The 18,351-nt window shown below is 40.6% G+C and overlaps 1 protein-coding gene across 3 annotated transcripts; it reads right to left on the bottom strand.

Annotated features, from left to right (window-relative positions):
• Positions 1 to 4,361: 4,361 nt before the first annotated feature.
• SAR1A (secretion associated Ras related GTPase 1A) lies at positions 4,362 to 15,691 on the bottom strand. Of its 3 annotated transcripts, XM_070364632.1 has the most exons (8): positions 15,561 to 15,673; positions 14,950 to 15,166; positions 12,100 to 12,173; positions 11,862 to 11,981; positions 11,373 to 11,438; positions 8,794 to 8,897; positions 5,576 to 5,707; positions 4,362 to 4,527 (listed from the first exon to the last, which is right to left on the bottom strand). In XM_070364632.1, exons 3-8 carry the CDS (start codon positions 12,155 to 12,157, stop codon positions 4,411 to 4,413), a joined length of 597 nt encoding a protein of 198 aa, XP_070220733.1. In that variant the 5' UTR covers positions 12,158 to 12,173; positions 14,950 to 15,166; positions 15,561 to 15,673; the 3' UTR covers positions 4,362 to 4,410. The 3 variants fall into 3 exon arrangements, with proteins under 3 accessions (XP_070220733.1, XP_070220732.1, XP_070220734.1); XM_070364631.1 differs by lacking the exon at positions 14,950 to 15,166 and having other exon boundaries at positions 15,561 to 15,691; XM_070364633.1 differs by lacking the exon at positions 14,950 to 15,166 and having other exon boundaries at positions 15,510 to 15,635.
• Between the last annotated feature and the right edge of the window lie 2,660 nt (positions 15,692 to 18,351).

Genomic DNA, 18,351 nt, shown 5'->3' with positions numbered 1-18,351 from the left:
GTGCTGGTCCTTCGGAGCCTAGTCTCGTCTCTGTTCGCTGAGCTGCAGGAAAGGGAATACAAATGTGTGGTGCCGTGCGTAGACTTGCCCAGTCCCTAACGGGTCCCTGTCAGTATCTGCCCAGGTGTAGGAGACATCTGACCTCTGATCCCTGGGATAAGACGGGCAAAGAAGCCGTTCAGTACTTTGAAATTTTGTAAGTAAACCGTACAGCAATCCACTAGGAGATAATAGAGCTCATAAGATACAACTCGGGTCTTTTGATGCCAAAGACCACGCTACCAATCTCATGGAAACTGGATTTGCTCAAAATAAAATTGGCCTTCAAAACTGATAAGCAGTTGTTGTTTAGTTGCTAAGTAGTGTCCGACTTTTTGTGAACCCATGGACTGTAGCCCGCCTGGCTCCTCTCTCCATGGGATTTCCCAGGTAAGAATACTGGAATGGGTTGCCATTTCCTCCTCCAAGGGATCTTCCCCACTCAGGTCTCTTGCATCTCCTGCATTGGCAGGCAGATTCTTTACCACTGAGCCACCAGGGAAGCCCAGGATAAACAGTAACTGAAGTCAAAGTTTTAAATTACACAACCCTATAGTTGGCAGTATACACATTTCATATAAAGACATTTATATGGTTTATATAGTATTTATCTAGGTTAGGGGTTCCTTTTTCTGTAAAGGGCCAGAGTGTAAATAGATCATGGTTTGTTGAGCCATGTAGTCTCTGTCTCAAATACTAAGCTCTGCTGCTGTAGCGTGCAAAAGCCAAAGGAGTGGGATGGCTGTGTTCCAATAAAATTTAATTCAAATTACAAAGAATTCAAATTTTTTATCATTGTAGCATGTCACAAAATGGCACTTTTTTTCCCCTCACAGGTCATACAACAGGCAGCAGGCCAGATCGGGACCACAAGCTATAGTTTGCCACCCCTGATCTTTTCCAATGAAGTCACCCTGAAGGCAGAGGAATACAAACAAGTGTGTTTTAGATATCCCTGAAGCAGACATCCCACAAGCTAGACATTTTATGAAGGTCTGTTTATCATACTATCAACTAAAGTACACATTAATTTTAATGGAATTATTTTAGGAGATATTTATGTCAGCATTAATGAAAAACATTCAATTGCTACACTACATAACCTTTCTAGTCAATTTTTAAATAAATTAATGCTGCTTGGTTTTATCTGCAACACAATACAGGGTAATGTTCAATATTTCCAGTCACACAAACCTGTCTGAGAAAGGGAAATGATCCATTATAGTATGAAGCAGTACTGAAATCAGCAGTTTTCCCATAGCAGGTACTGTCTTCTTTTTCTGACACAGAAGATGGCTTATCACAGTAAAATCTGACTATCCAACTTCCCAGCAATTAAGAAAGTGTTTCTTTCCAGAGTGATGCTCAAGCCTCCAGCATGAACTGTTTGCATCAGGTTTTTCTCTATTTACGACACATCACAGCACAGTCCTGACCCCCTGAGTGCTGGGCTCATTGACTTAGCGTTTAATTTTTATGCTCTGATCTGACTCAAGTAGCACAAATAAATTTATATAAACATAAAACCCATGCCATCATTTCACAGTATGTTTCAAGCTCAAGATGTCTCCGGTAATTTAATACTCCGGTAATTTAAAACAACCTGCTGCATTTTGCCTCCCATTCTATTTTATCCCAGTACTTAAATTTTAGAACCTTATTTGGGTTTTTTAAAAGCAAAGCTTCCTACAAGCATACTAAATGCTCAAGCATACGTTTCATTACTTTTCCTATTTTGCAAAATGTAACATTTAACTGAATCTCTCCAATTTTATATCAAATGATAAAACACGGCTAAATTGAACCCAGCCCCTACTAGTGTGTTAATATATGAGATTTTGTACAAAAAGTCTGCCATGTCCATCCAGTTGCAGAAATAACCACCAATCCTGGGACCACCATTTGTTGCAAGGCTCACAAACAGTACTCAATTTATTACTTGTAGTGGAATGTGTAAATTGGCCTGGTCTTTCCACACACTCACACCCTGCATCCCCTCATAAGCAAAATTTGTCTCTCTTACCTGTTGTATGTTCATACTCAGAACAAGCCAATGCCAAAAAGGAGCAAGATAGAAAATTTGTTTTAACTTTTTATTAAAACACTTAAGATACAGATTGACTCTCTTCTGTAAATGACTGTTTTATTTTTCCTGAAATAGGACATATACGCACTCTGATAAAACAGAATGAAAAGTCTCAATTCATGGGAGTTCCTGTACAAAGCTCTGATCCTGTTAGGAGCCGAGCTCCTCACAGCGGCTTCTTTCCTCTATTTTATTATAGGAACTGTGTTTTCTGTGGGGCAAAAAACAGACAGGCGCCACTTGATTTTTCAATCCCAACTCTTTCTCCGGTGGCCAAAATAAACCACTTTCACAAAGAGCTGCCCTGTGTAGAATCCATAGTTTTCTAGCTTGCTAAAAATTGACTAGGGACAAATAGGAAGAAAAAAAAAAAAAAAAAAAAACTAACACTGAAGCAATCACACCTCTCCTATCTCTGGACAGAGAAGTATGGGTTACCTTTAGCCAAAGGAAATCAAAAGTATGCAAGTTAACTACCTAGTTCATTCACCATTAGCTAGATTTGTTCACTTAAGGCTTTAATCCCTTTCCAAACCAGCTATGCTTGCTAATAAATGAAAAACTTGCTCTTCCCAGCTTTATGCTTCGTTGAGCCTCTGCATTTGGTACCTAGCTGTGAAAAAGTATGCTTTCCCAACAGGTCAGTACTGAAAACTAACAATGCAAAATCCAACTAAAGAAAAATACTCTCACCCCAGGAATGTGTAATCCACACTTTCCATGCTCTCTCATTAAAAGCAAGAATCCACTGAATTTAGTTCAGTCCTCTGCAAATAAGCCTCAACATCACAATTTTCAGTTCTGAGAAAAATACCTCTAATTTTTCATTAAAGAAGATATCCTTCCACATGAAGACCATCTCTTATCCCTTCATCCTCTACTACCAGGGTAAAACACTGGTTAAGATCGTGAAAATCCGATTTCACACCTGACATTAGGAAAGTGGAATGCTATAAAAACAACCCTCATCCACTGCTGGGGACACTGAGGCTTTTATACCAGGTGCTAACTGACAGGTGATGCTGGCTCAAAAGAACAGCTCAACACACAGTTCTTGGATTAGAATTTCCCCAGGTTATTTCTGGCCTGGAGAAAGACAATTTCATAACACCTCCCACCCACCCCCAAAATCTGGAAAAGTTACAGATGATAACCTTTAACACCAAAAAAAAAATTGATAACCAATACAAAAAAAGAGAGTTCATGAAGTCCAATAAAGAAACCAAATTCTGCAAGTGAAATAAATCTTTCCTAGATTCAAACAAATGCTACAATATCAGATGTCGAAGTTCTCAACTCACAGAATTAAGAGTTCTTAAGCTGTTAACTTTGTCCTGTGTGACTCTCCTATTGAGAAAAAAATTTCCCCTAGAATTTGCAAAAATGACTGAGACACACCTGTAGTGTGTGACAACATGGGAGATGTACTCAAATCTTTCATGAGGCGAAAGTCACTTTTTACAACTGAAAATGAAGAAGGTGCTACAGAAAGAAATCAAAGTTTAAAACTGCATAAAAGCAAAGTCGGGCTAAAATTGGTAACTTATTGAGTAAAGACAGTAACAATAACCCACGCTAGAACGAACTCCTCCACAGTGACCCATCTGCTATCCATGTTGGGAGGAGACATGACTGGAGCCCGGCGTGGTGGAAACCAGCCTCAGCGGCGAGGCTGGAGTTCTGCTCTTCCCTAGTGCTCTGTGCACAGGGTGGTGCCACCTACTAAAGGCAGTCAGGGACACGGGGGAGCCTCTCTCACCAGCCTGCTGTTCACTTAACTGAGCTCTGGACTCCAACGTGTATCTGTGCATAATTTTATGAAATATTTAAATGCCATTCACTAGATTAAAAAAAAAGAAAAGAAAACTCTGGACCAAGTATATTGTGAACTTAAAAAAAAAAATTATGAGGAGGGTCACCAATTACATTAACAACACTTTCTTTAAAAAATAGAATCACTTTCTTTTGAAATCAACCACAGTGGTGAGACGTGTTTTTCTTTCCAGGTGGCCCGTGATGGCACACAGCTCTACTCGACAAATCCTGCCACCTCCAAGTCCCGGGGTGCTGACCTGCACCAGCACGTGGGGCAGCATTAGCTCCCAACAGTGTGGAGAAGAGCACATGTCACCACTGGGCAATGAGAGAGCAGACAGAGACTCTTGGCTTCTCAACGCCGGACACGGTCGGAGAGCTTTCCTTGTTCTATTAGAAAAGTTCGTGAGGAAGCTGTGAATAGGATCAGTCCAGAGAAGTAAAACTCTTTTATTTCCACTGTCCAAACATCAGTCAATATACTGGGAGAGCCAGCGGAAGCCCTCGCCGTATCCTTGCCTCTTGAGCACACTGCACATGAACACTTCCATGGGGCGGGCATTCAGCTCCTTCAGGGTCACATTCCCCTAGGGGAGGCAAAACCAACATGTTAGCATTTCCATGTGGAGAAGCTTGCGAGGGTGATGACAAAAATCACTTTCTCCATCGTCAGAAGCAAATCTGAGCAGGGATTAATTACAGAAATGTGGTCAAGGCCACTGGGGTTCATGCTTTCAGTAGAGTCCTACTCCCAGATTCTCTCACTGTGAAGCACCCTTGCTTTGAACACACGAACTGGTTCATCTGGAAAGCTATGGCAGCAAACCCAGAAAAGCATGTTCTATTATGAACAAAAGAAGTCCAGCATTTCTTAGAAATAAGAACATTCTTACTAATTCAAGTATTCAGAAATATATACGAATGACAGGTTATGTCAAGAAAATTAAAAATTCAAGTGTGTGTAAAATGGAAAACTAAGCTAATGAAAAGAAGTATTTCTAGAAAGAACTATATAACCAAGAAGAGGCAAGACTAAGGAACCATGCAAAAAAGTCAGGAAGCTACAGATTCCAGAAAAGCAAATTTTTAAAAATTAAATATACCAAACCTTATGCTGAAAAGACCAGGATGCCTATAAACTAGAGCTGATCTGGATTTTTCTCTCACAAGCATACTTTTCTGCAAGAAGATTCTACTGATCTGGAAGATCTGTGTTCTATTCCTGGTTTTATCACTGACTTGCTGTGTAGACCTGAACCAATCCCTCTTAGTTTCCTCATCTCCAAACAGGAGTAACAGTCCTACCTCTCTCAGCAGGAGCACAGAGAATAACCCGGTACTCTAATTTCAATGCTTAGAAAATGATATAAATGAGCACTCTTCATAACCTGAAATTTCCAGTCCAAAAAAATTTCTAGCTAAAAACTCTTTCAAATACCTGAAGAAAACTCTCCTTAGAAAACACGGGAAGAACGAACATGCTCCAGCCTTCCCAGTCTACAAATCACCTCTAGAAAAACAATGTTAAGCCCAGTTACTTTTAAAAGACAAGTAAAATCTAGACTGCAAAACCCGAATGTTTCAAAAGCTGTGAGTTGCCTTTATAATGCATCTGCTGAAGATTTTTTCTCTTACCTTTCCTGTGGTCTGTCCATAAAGCCCAAATATCTCACGGAGTTTTTCTTCACTGATTGCATCTGTTCTGTCAATTTTGTTCCCCAAGATAAGGATTGGCACGTTGGATATTGTCTCATCTGTCATTAAAGCCTAAAGCCAAGATTTAAAAAAAGAGCTGGGTGAAGCATCTATAAAAGCCCACCAGACAATGAAGATAATTTTGCCTTTAACTTGTCTACAAGGTACCAAATGCAGAGTGAAAATCTGATCATACTTATACTTGAGTGATTAACTAAAAGTTAATCTTGACATTATATAACACCCTTATCTTTAGGCAAAAAGCCCCTAAAAATTACCTTGACATTAGTTTAAAATTCCCCAAAAGCTTCAAAACAATTATAATGTAAAGTTGTGTCTATTTGTAAAGCAGCAGAACCTTAACTCTGAGCTAAATCACTCAACCACAGACCATCCTCAGCTCTCCACTGAGCATTGGCCAGGAAGAACAAAGCTCTGGCTACACAGCCTCAAAGAGACTACAGGAAACCCCAAGTATTCACTAGATGCCCCCTGTGTGCAACATACCGTCCCCAACAATGACAGGAAGACAAAAGAAAGGGAAGACACATCCCTGGCTCAAGAAATCCTCACTCTATGTTCGTCTCTCAATAAAGCACGGCAAGTGGATGATTACCTGTCACGGTGAATAGGAAGAGAATACAAATACTAAAAGGCACTCAGGAAAATAAAACAGTGACATGGACTTAAGCAAAGTTTTAACAAAGATGTGGAAACTAAACTGGACTCTGAAGGAGGGGCAGGGTTTGGATAGGCAGAACCCAAAGAATGAAGAAGATAACCAATGGCTTTACAGTAGGAAGAGTTCATAAAACCATATGGAGTATCACCTGGCTGGATTAAAGCATTTATGTTGACGTGTCTTGACAGAGTAAATGAGTTGGGATGGTATGACAAATATTATGGTGCCAGTCTGAGAAGTTAGCTGCAATAGACCCTAAATCCAGGAATTCTTAAATAGAATCTACACTTTCAGTACAATGTTCTCAAATAGTATCTATCTGTGGTGCTCAGGTAAGGGATGATGATCTAACCTAAGATAGCAGCACGTACGGAATAGTGCAGCAAGCATTCTGGAGAAAGTGAAGAGACTGATGTCTAAATGATAAGACAACACAGGAACCGGAGTTGGCAAAGATTTCAAGCCTAGGAATCTATTTCACTGACAGGAAGAGCTAGGAAAGGATGGCAGAATTAAAAGGATAAAGGGAAACCTACTATGAACATCTCAAGTACCAAGAAATGTTAGACAAAATCAGAGTAAGGAAGTTATTCATTCATTAAATAGTAACAAAGTGCATATTATATGCCCAAGGCTTTACTAGATATGCTGCTAAGTCACTTCAGTCGTGTCTGACTCTGTGCGACCCCACAGACGGCAGCCCACCAGGCTCCCCCGTCCCTGGGATTCTCCAGGCAAGAACGCTGGAGTGGGTCACCATTTCCTTCTCCAATGCATGAAAGTGAAAAGGGAAAGTGAAGTCCCTCAGTTGTGTCTGACTCTTTGCGACCCCATGGACTGCAGCCTACGAGGCTCCTCCGTCCATGGGATTTTCCAGGCCAGAGTACTGGAGTGGGTTGCCATTGTCTTTTCTCTACCTAGATATGGGGGTTTCACAAAGAAATAAGACAAGATCCCTACATCTAAGTTCCAGTGGGAGAGACCTAATAAAATCAGTAAAAACAACAGATGCTGGTAAGATGGAGAGTCTAATAGTCTGAGAGGTCAGAGAAGGCTTCTCAGAAACAGTCATACCTAAATTGTGGGATCTCTTAAAGGACATTTAGAAATTTGCAAGCAAAAGCGGGTAAGGGTCAGGTGAGAAAACCAGGAAGAGACAGTTACTTCTGAATAGACAGTTACTTCTGAATATTCAAGGGAGGGCAAGTTGTTATCTATGTTTGGAATGTAGTTCAAGGTAGGCAATGGAAAAGCTGGAGAAATAAACAGAACAAAGATTATGAAAGAACTTATGTGCTATGCAAAAGAGCTGTAGATTTTATCCCCAGACTGTTAAGAGATCTACTCAAGGATATTAAGGAGGGCAAAGACAAGTAGTATATGGCAGGGTGGTGGTGAAATCTATAGTCATTCACTGCATGTACAGGTACAGGATGGGTAAGACGAATAGTTCCACTCTGGGAGGACAGAATTGGTAGGCAGAGTTTCTAATAAGTAACACTATGTATGAGGTTGGAGCTCAAGAGAGATTCAAATAATAGAAACCCATTTGGGGGTCACTGGCATGATGGGTTGCAGATGAAAGAATGGGACAAGCCTGGACCAGCCTGGGAAAAAGTACAGACCCTGGGGAGCACCTAGATTTAAGGGCTAAGCAGGGGGAATGGGCGCTTGTGCCAGGAGTCAGAGAAGTATCAGCCAGAGAAAACACCAAAACCAAGAATGTAAAGGGGAGTTTACAGACAGAGAGAGAATGACGAGTGCCAAGGGGTCAAGTAAGGGAAGGATCATAAGACTACAGCTTCAGATTCAACAAACATACTTACACCAGAGAGAGGTTCAAATTGCCAGACACAAGAATGCAGAGAGTTATAAATCAAAGAGAAAGAAAAGGCAGAGTGACACAGTATGGATTATAAAGGCAACGTTACAGAAACGATCAAGACAAGAAAAATGCAATGTTGAAAAAGGAAAAAACCCGACATGAATCCTAGTTAATATCAAACAATGCATGTGACCAAAACTGAAGACAGAACAGCCTGTTAAGGTCTAGGAGGTCACTCAGTGCCAAAGGCTGGGCAGGTACAACCTGAGAACACAGACTCAAAACACAAAGAACTCTAGTATCTCCTTTAAGGTTTCACTATGCCAACACATCATAAAGAGTGAACATACGTGATGCATGAAAGGGAAAGACATTAATTATGCTGGGAAAACAGGGATTAACTGCAGAATGTCCTGAGCAAACCGCACATAGAATCACCCTGTGATAAATTTAAGCAAAGTTAATTTACTTGCGTTCAAGACAAGATTCCTCAGAACATTGAAAAATAATGTTTTTGATTTTAAAATACTTTCTTCCTGTAGCTAGGACTTTTACCAAATGTTAACTGGAATGATTAAGTACTGGCACTACTAAGTTGTATTTCTTAAAAGAAACAGAGGCCAAGAAAAGAAAAAGAAAATATAAACATACGTTAAGCTCAACTTTGGATTCCATAAGTCGAGGATGATCTGCACAGTCCACCAGAAAGACAATCCCATTAATTGCTGGGAGGTAATTTTTCCAAACCCGACGTGCTAAAAGAGAAAGTTTGCAGTTGCATCAATTTAAAAACATATATGCTGAATATGAATAACTTAATGGTCTATGAAGTAAGCAAATTCTGGCCAGGTTTCAATAGCATTAAACTCTGTACAGATTCTCCAAGTCCTAGCCAGTATTAAGTCAGAACAGAGGACGAATAAACTGATGGTCCATGAACTGAATCTGATTTATTTAAATACTAAAATCAGGGTTTTCTGCCTGATTTTCTGAAAAAGTACAACATCTGGCAATCCCACGCCTATCAGTCCACATATACTGGGTGGATAATAATCAGCGGACTGAGCGGTGGCTGCCCCTTTACATGCGGCTTCAGTTCTTGTCTGTCAAAGTTTCCACCACTTCCTACTGTCTCACTCCCGATTTCACTCACTTAAATGACCTACCTCACCCCGGAACCATTTTAGTTTGCGACTTCTGAGTTAGAGTATCAGGATGCAAATTATTTATCCATATAACTGTAGTCCCAAGTTAGTTCCTAACTAACCAATTTGTAAGCGTACTGACACTTTCATCCACTCAGCCCACAGGGAGACAGGGCTTGCCAGGTGCTTGACGTTTCCAGCCAGTTACCTGTCTCCTAATTTAACCCAGTGTGCCTTATAAATTTCAATTTTTGGTTTATAACATGATGCGACAATGATCTGGGAAGCAGTGCTTTAACTGTATTATAATTTCTAAGCCATTCATTTCTATGGGATGATTAAGGAAGCATTTCTACATCAAACATTTAACAGTGGTCACTTCTGAAGAGTGGGACTGGGAAGGAAAAGTTGGGGGAATTTCACTTTTACCTTTCAGATTTGTATACTCAACATATACTGAATTTGCTACGTTAATCCTGGACTACTTTTATAAGTTAAAATTTTAAGTTATACCAAAAAACAAAACCAAAAAAACAGAAAAACCCTCCCAACAGCATCTCAGTAATTTGTGTAAAATGTAGCAAGGTTATTATGGAAAAAAATGTTTCCGTTAAGTAAATTTTCCTCAAACAAAACTATGGACAAATTTTTCTTTATAATGGGGTTATATCCCAATAAATCTATTGTAAATTGAAAATCTCCTAAGTCAAAATGTATTTGATAAACCTTCCAAATATAGCTTAACCTAGCCTACCTTAAAAGTGCTCAGAACACTTATATCAGCTTATAGTTGGGCAAAGTCATCTAACACAAAGCCTATTTTATAATGTGTTGACTCTCTCATGTAATTCATTGAATACTGTATGTTTGTATGAAATGCTGTATGAAGAAAAGCACGGTGCATGGGCACAGAATGATTTCAAGTATATCAGTTGTTTACTCTCGGGATCCCATGGCTGACGGGGAGCTGCCCAGCATGACGAAAGGCTGTTTTATCATAAAGTCAAAAATCTTAAGTTAAATCATTGTTAAGTTGGAGACCATCTGTACATAAATGCATTTCCTTTTCTACTCTTATCAAAACCTGAAAGCTAAATTTATCACACCAAATAATATACAATTCCCAATTCAGGTATCTAAAAACACCTCCTCCTTCTGCATTCTTCAGATGGTCTCAGTTCAGCTTACAACTATTTTATCTCCGAATTTAAATCTGTTAAGTGGCTACAGATACTTCTGAAAGCAGCAGAAAAGATACCATGCACCGTTCTCTACGTGAATGAAAATGATACAAGCTTATTATAGGAAAAAAGGAAACAAGATCATCTGTAGCCCTCCATCAATACATAGCCACTGCTGATGTTTCTGTACATGTTCTTTCAGTCACGTTTTTGTATAAGTATTTTATGTGCTGATGATCATTTTACATATATGATTTTGTAGGATATAAATATTACATGAATAAAGTAAATGTAATGTTAATAAAATCACTGACTATAAAGTCATGCCAAATGTAAAGTGGGCATCCATTAGATAAAGATGCCCCAAATTCTGCATAAACACTAGATAGGAATCTGGGAACCAAGCAGACATAGGCTGTGTAAGGCACAAAGCACTGAGGAGAACAAGGCAGAAGAAAATGTTCCATCAACGGTCCCAAATGGGGAGAATACACAAAATATCAGTTCAGATCAAAGTGATCACAAATAGTCACTCTACTATCTTTGCAACTCTTGACAAATTTAAAATGACTTAAAATTACAAATAATTTCCTACATACACTCCACTGAATAAATGATAAAAAAGAGACATGATTAAATTCAACATGTGATACTGTACTGGATCTTGTTTAAGAGAGGGAAAATGTTTAAAGGAGCTTACCAGAACAAATGACCAAAAAAAGGCAGTATACACTATAGAGTAGGTAAATGAAACTTTCTGGGTTTGACAATTATTATGATTATGTAAGGGAATATTCATGTTATTAGAAAGCAATTTAAAAGGTATATATGAGACTCTGCTTTGAAAAAGGGGAACAAAATGATCCAGAAGCCAACATCACCCTTCTACTGAATCATCTCTTACCTTGCTCATGCCCACCAAGATCAAAAGTTGTAAAAGTCATTCCAGCAATTGTCAGCTCTTCTGATGCTGAAAAATAAAGGAAATAAATAAACTTCTCCATCCAACAAGGCCAAGCTACCAAAATTATAATCCAATACAAACGTAAAACCTAATGAAGCTTTCACTTTGTAAAGAAAAGGATACAAGGGTGAAAATACCCTTCAATTATTTTAAAAAGCCAAGTCTCTTTTTCTCCAAAGTGCTTGCTACTCCTTAGAAATAGATATGGGAGATGTGTCCCATGGCAGGACTAGTGAGAACAGATAGTGACAAAGTTCCAGACGTCTTTAGATTCATGGGTATGTGACTTGAGCGTGTCCTATAGAGAATTGTTTGTCAAGTCTTCTGGGGCTTCAGTAAGTAAAAGAACTGCATAAATTGGAGATCCATCCTCCAACCCTGACACTGACCCTCAAATAACAAAAGGTCACCAGGTATTTTCAAACCTACTTGGATGTAACGTTGGAACATGCTGCCCCAGTCTGTCATCTTTGAGCATGTGTAGAAGAGTGGTTTTGCCTGCATTGTCCAAACCCAAGAATACAAGTTTTCCAGATTTCTTGTAGAGTCCTAAAAAAGAAAATAATAATAGCATAATTAGCTCCTACACAGCAAAATCTACCTATATTTAAATTGTTTTGGGAAATGCACAGCATTTGAAATGTGTATTTCAGGGAAATGGCTTTACCTAGGAACTGGAGCACACTGCTGAAGCCATTGTAGATCCACTCAAAGATGAAAGACATTATTAATGCTCACTCCCTGTATAAAATAGGAAAGCAGCAAACATTAGCCTTGTGAATGCTGATATACTTCTGGAGACGTTAACTCGCATTTGCTGGCCTTCATGCATGGTTAGGGCCCCATATTTTGGACCTAAAAAATCAAAGGATTTTGCACCCTGGAGGGAAGTGGAAGTCTCTGGGGTACTCAGATCTGCATAAACTCCCGATTTCCTATCAGTTTCCAATCTATGATACTCAGAGCACTAGGCGTTAAAGATACACTTTCCTCTTTCACTGTATGACTCACTTCTCCAGGCACCTGCTCATTCACGTTCCCTAGATACACCAGAGCTGTCTACCAGTTAACAAAACTTCTAGGAAATCACCCTCATCAATAATCTGGATCAAAATGTCACACTGATGTGCTAACTAGAAAACAAGAATAAAAGGCATATTAACCCATTCTTGTAAACAACTCTAAAAAACAAGCTCGCTAAAATCCTACTAGCTGGCACAATTTGCACTGCTCCATTTACCAATTCTATCTCTTCTTTAACAGTATTGTTTAATCTCTTCTATAGATGTGTCTCAAGTTAGAAAAAGATGACAGCACTATGTTGGAGAGCCATGAAGAGATAAGAGAGTCCAGTCATAATGTGAATAATTAAGACTCACCTAACCCATTTTACAAATATGGACTTTCTTAAAATAAGAAAATGCATTCAGGACATAGAGGCAGGTTCCTACCCAACTACATACCTCAATACTGATATTAACAGCACTTTTTCTACTGTTTCCCATAAGCCTAGACAAAACAGAAGACGACCCAAAGCTACTAAAAGGTATACATATACTGGGAATAAGCAAGAGGACCTCTAAATGTAACCGTAATAGAATCCAGAGCCAATGGTGGGTGTTTAGTTTTCTGAGTCAGCACTTCCTGATCACACTGAATGTTTGCCTCAGCACCAGTTTTGGTGCAGAAAAAAGAATGATACCCACTTTCACTCCTCTCCAACAGCAAGAACACCTGAACGCAAGGCTTTACACTAGATGTGGCCAATTGTTATCAAACAAATTCCCTGAAGTTTTATTTTTTTAGAAAAGTAAAGGTTTACTGTAAAAGGGTTAACTACAAAAACCTACCTATATTCATTTAAAGAATGAGACAGTATATGTTAGTTTTCTTTTTCATCCAATTACTGTTTTTGTTTTGGTTTGGTTTTATCAGGCCTGTGGCCTGACCTGTAAACTTTCAGGACTGCTTAGTGCTTATCTTCTATGGCTTACCATAGGTGGGTCAAAAGAAGCTTGGGAGTTTGGGTGGGGGTAGAGACTGAGGGAAAAGCTTTTATACAAAGATACTAAATAAGATTTTTTTGCCTTCTTCAACAACATCAAAATATATTTTGGTAGAAAAACCAAATTTAGTATGTTAAATAATAGTTGTGTCTGGAAACTTAGTCTCTAAGAAGGCCAATGACTTAAATACACTTACAAAGTTCCTGTGCTTAAGTTTCCACTGTTGGTAAGTAAAAGAACAATGTGCCTCTCCTCAGCAATCCTACCAAACCAGTCATCCTTCCCTATTTTCTTTCTCTACCACTTGAAGTCTCACCTTTAGAAAGCATGTCTCATTAAGGTCACTCCCACTGATTTCAACTTTAAAACCCAACGCATATATTCATTTGTACTACAATGGTTTGCAGTCAGTACTTTATAGACATTTTGTAAAGTTTCACCACATCATTACAGAAGTGTACCCAACTAGATAAATTCTCTGGAGGTGACAGAATGGCAGAAAATCCCATTTTAAGGAATGTTTCATAATTAACAGAACTACTTTAACTCTCCAGTTTATGTTCCCTTGATATCCCTGTTTGAAAAATCCTATAATTCTTCCCTCCAAAATGAAGGTGATGTTAAAAAATAAAAAAACCCCTTATTGGACCCAAAGAACCTCACAGTAGTGCTACCCAAAGAGGAAATGGCTCTGATGGTGCCTCCATCCTTGAGATCTTAGGCTTTGCACCCTCGAGTGAGTCGTTTCTCAGTTTCTAAGGTGCCTGTACAAACATCTCATTTCAGCCTCACACTAACCCTAGGAGGTAGGGATCCCCGGCTTCATTTAACAAGATGAGGGCGCTGATGGTCCCAGATTACTTAGCTTAACCAAGAGAGCTCAGCTGAAAAGGTAACAATGTGAAGACTCAAACCCTTCTATTTTAATGCCAAAGTCAAAGCCCTTCCTTTTAATATCACATAAAATTCCAATGCAAATCACAAAACTGCTTCAAAAAAACTTTCTTAAACCACCAGTTACAGCTATGATAACCCAATGTTTTCATCCTTAGAACTCATCACAACTTTTAAACCATAAGTTAAATAACTAGCACTTTATTTCTTTTCTAGCCTTGACCCACTTTACAATCCTTATGGCATCTTATGGCAAATTAGCTTAAGGGCTCTAACTACCAACAAAAGCATTGCCAACGTACCTAAAATTTGCAAATTTAAGGACGGATGATTCAAATAAATAAAGAGCACGAGACTGATGATCAGTCAATAAAAAAAGCTATGCATCACTTATATTGCACATACTCGTTACTTATATATGCTCCGAGCAACTTTAAGACACTATTTCAGACAGATTTGGGATAGCAAGCAGCTGGCGTTTGGCTAGGAAACTCTGCTTAGCTGCAGGGTAAATGTCAAAGGGCAGCCCCACTGCGAAACTCTGTAAAGCCCCGTTACAACCTAAACAGATGTACCGAAATAAAAGAGAAAAGACAAGAACAAGAGGGAACACTAACCGAGATTTTTTTCCCATGCACTGAAGAGAGGGAAAAGGAGGGAGGCGGAAGAAGAAAACACGGGGTTCAACCCAGGACAGCAGATGATAATACAAGTGTGGCTGAAGTGGGGGTGGGGAGGGCCCTCGACTAGGAGCCAGGATATCTAGTTCGAACGGTCACACTTGCTATCTGCGGGGTTTTGAGCAATTCACTATGCCTCTACAGGCCTTAATCTCTGTAAAAAAAAAAAAAAAAAAAAAGGATAATTATCAAGACTTCAATCCACCCCACCGAGGGCTGAGAATCATCCGACACAGGGGATGTGAAGCCGATTCGTAAACCCGGACGCACAGTAAAGACAGGAAAACTGGTATCCTGCCCAACAGCTGCCAAGACCCCCGAGTGAAATGCGGATGGACCCGATACCCGTGAGGCCAGCAGGGAACCAAGCAGACCCGGCCAAGCCGGCCCGTCCCCGCCCAGAACAAGCCCCGCGGCCCCACAGAACCGCCTGCGTGTCACTTCCTCCCCCAACCTCGCCTGCGCCGGCCTCCACCCAGACCCTCCCTGCCCGCCACCTTCGCGCCTCCGGCCCCAGCTTCCTCCTTCGCCGAGGCCCCCTGACTCACGGCCCAAGGGGTTCCTCCGGCGGCAGCAAGCGGCTTGGACCCTCCCTCAGAGCACAGAGCCCAGCAGCACCCGGGACCGCCAGCTACTCGCCGGATATACGTAATACCCCCCCCCGGAACTTCCGGGCGCGTGCTCGTCCCCACCCCTTCGTAGCGTCACGGCGCGTGGCCATCCGGTGCCGCCCTACCAGTGACTGGGGCCGCGGAGGGGCGGGCCTCGGCGTGACGAATCGCTCTGGGGCGGGCTCTACCTCTCGTAGGGAGCTCGGGATGCGCGAGACGTGGCAGCGCTGCAGCCCAATGGGTGGAGTAGGTTTCTGGAGTCTAGCAGCGAAACTAGGCGCTCGATCTCGCGGCTTCAGATACGAGTGCATGTTTTTCTAGACGCTCGGGGAAAGTCAGAAGTGGCGACCAGCGGGTAGGTAGGTTCTCGGAAGCAAGAGTTGACCTGAGAGCCCTCGACCTAAGATGGATTTCCGTAAGCTTCAGCGTTATGTCACAGTGCCCCTGGGATAACCTGTTTTCTAGAAGAACAGCTAATATTCATTGAGTACTTAAGTTCCTGTTCATTGAGTACTTTGCACGCCTCATCTCATTTGACCCTCGTCACAGCCCTGTGAAGCCTATACTATTGTTATCCTCAGTTTACAAATGAGAGAATCAAAGTTCGTAATACTCTGGTAACCAAACCCAAGTCCATACCCTAGTGAAGTGAAGTCGCTCAGTCGTGTCCGACTCTTTGCGACCCCATGGACTGTAGCCTATCAGGCCTCTCCGTCCATGGGATTCTCCAGGCAAGAATACTAGAGTGGGTTGCCATTTCCTTCTCCAGGAAGTGGCAAAGCACTTCCAAACCAAAACATTGGTTCCTGTTATACTGTCATTCACCTGCATTTCCCCATTTAATTATGAGGACAGCCGTATGAGACTGGTATTATTGCTCTCATCTTACAGGTAAGAAAATTGAGTCATATGGAAAGATGAATGATGCTTTTGGATAAGAAGATGCAATATAACGGTCTCAATTTTCTGTAAGTAAAATTACAAATTTAACATAATTCTTATAAAAGTACAAATAGGATTAATTAAACTCCCTGTTTGTTCCTAAAACTCAAATGGAAAAATAAACAAGAATAGTCAGAAAACAGTCTGTGAAAAAGAACGTGGAGGGGGATCTAGCACTCAGATATTAAAACATTGTCAGTTCAGTTCAGTCGCTCAGTCTTGTCCGACTCTTTGCGACCCCATGGACTGCAGCACGCCAGGCTTCCCTGTCCATCATCAACTCCTGGAGCCACTCAAACTCACGTCCATCACGTCTGTGATGCCATCCAACCGTCTCAGATTCTGTCATCCCCTTCTCCTCCCTCCTTCAGTCTTTCCCAGCATCAGGGTCTTTTCTAATGAGTCACTTCTTCACATCAGGTGGCCAAAATATTGGAGCTTCAGCTTCAGCTTTAGCATAGTCCTTCCAATGAATATTCAGGACTGACTTCCTTTAGGATGGACTGGTTGGATCTCCTTGCAGTCCAAGGGACTCTCAAGAGTCTTCTCCAATACCACAGTTCAAAGGCATCAATTCTTCTGTGCTCAGCTTTCTTTATAGCCTCAGCTCTTTATAGTCTCAACTCTCCTGGAATAGAGAAGGTCTTTCTGTTTGTGACTGAAAATCCAGAAGCCATAAAAGATTGATAAATTCAACCACAGAAAAATTAAAATACCTTGTATGGCAAAATAGCAATAATGATGACACCATAAACTCAAAAGATTGATAATAAGTTGAGAAAAAAATAGGTGTAATCTCATCATTGTTGTTGCTGTTAGTCACCTAATCATGTCTGACCTTTTTATGACCCCAGGGACTATAGCCTTCCAGGCTCCTCTGTCCATGGTATTACCCAGCAAGAATATTGGGGTGGGTTGCCATTTCCTTCTCCAGGGGATCTTCCTCACCCAGGGATCAAACCTGCTTCTCCTGAATTGGCAGGTGGATTCTTTACCACTGAGCCACGAGGAAAGCTGTAATTACATCATAGGCAAGTGAAAATTTTATATGAAAAAGATTTTCTAAAAAAATAGGTAAGGAGAGAATCAGATGATTACCAGGGAAGGAAATGTAAGTGGCTCTTAATCATAATAAACTCACAATAAAAATACAGGTTACAGAAAGTAATAAAAGTTAATAAATTTAAAACTCAGTGAGATGCTATTTATTTAACTTATATGCAAAGTACATCATACGAAATGCTGGGCTGGATGAAGCACAAGCTGGAATCAAGATTGCCGGGAGAAATATCAATAACTTCAGATATGCAGATGACACCACCCTTATGGCAGAAAGTGAAGAGGAACTACAGAGCCACTTGATGAAAGTGAAAGAGGAGAGTGAAAAAGTTGGCTTAAAACTCAACATTCAAAAGACTAAGATCATGGCACCCAGTCCCACCACTTCATGGCAAATAGATGGGGAAACAATGGAAATAGTGAGAGACTTTATTTTTCTGGGCTCAAAAATCACTGCAGATGGTGGCTGCAGCCATGAAATAAAAGATGATTGCTCCTTGGGAAAAAAGCTATGACCAACCCAGACAGTGTTTTAAAAACGAGAGACATTACTTTGCCGACAAAGGTCTGTCTGGTCAAAGCTATGGTTTTTCCAGTAGTTGTGTATGGATGTGAGAGTTGGACCGTAAAGAAAGCTGAGTGCTGAAGAACTGATGCTTTTGAACTGTGGTGGTGGAGAAAACTCTTGAGAGTCCCTTGGACTGCAAGGAGATCCAACCAGTCCATC

The sequence above is a fragment of the Bos mutus genome, chromosome 28 (assembly GCF_027580195.1).
Source record: "Bos mutus isolate GX-2022 chromosome 28, NWIPB_WYAK_1.1, whole genome shotgun sequence".
In the NCBI taxonomy this organism is placed as follows: domain Eukaryota; kingdom Metazoa; phylum Chordata; class Mammalia; order Artiodactyla; family Bovidae; genus Bos; species Bos mutus.
The sequence above is the reverse complement of the archived record's forward strand: the minus strand, read 5'-3'. Positions and strand labels throughout refer to the sequence as shown.

Coding starts and splice junctions, on each gene's coding strand:
- SAR1A (XM_070364631.1), bottom strand. CDS start 12,157: ATGTCTTTCATCTTTGAGTGGATCTACAATGGCTTCAGCAGTGTGCTC. Junction 11,982..12,099: donor CAGTGTGCTCCAGTTCCTAG/GTAAAGCCATTT, acceptor TTTCTTTTTTAG/GACTCTACAAGAAATCTGGA. Junction 5,708..8,793: donor AATCCAAAGTTGAGCTTAAC/GTATGTTTATAT, acceptor TCTTGGCTTTAG/GCTTTAATGACAGATGAGAC.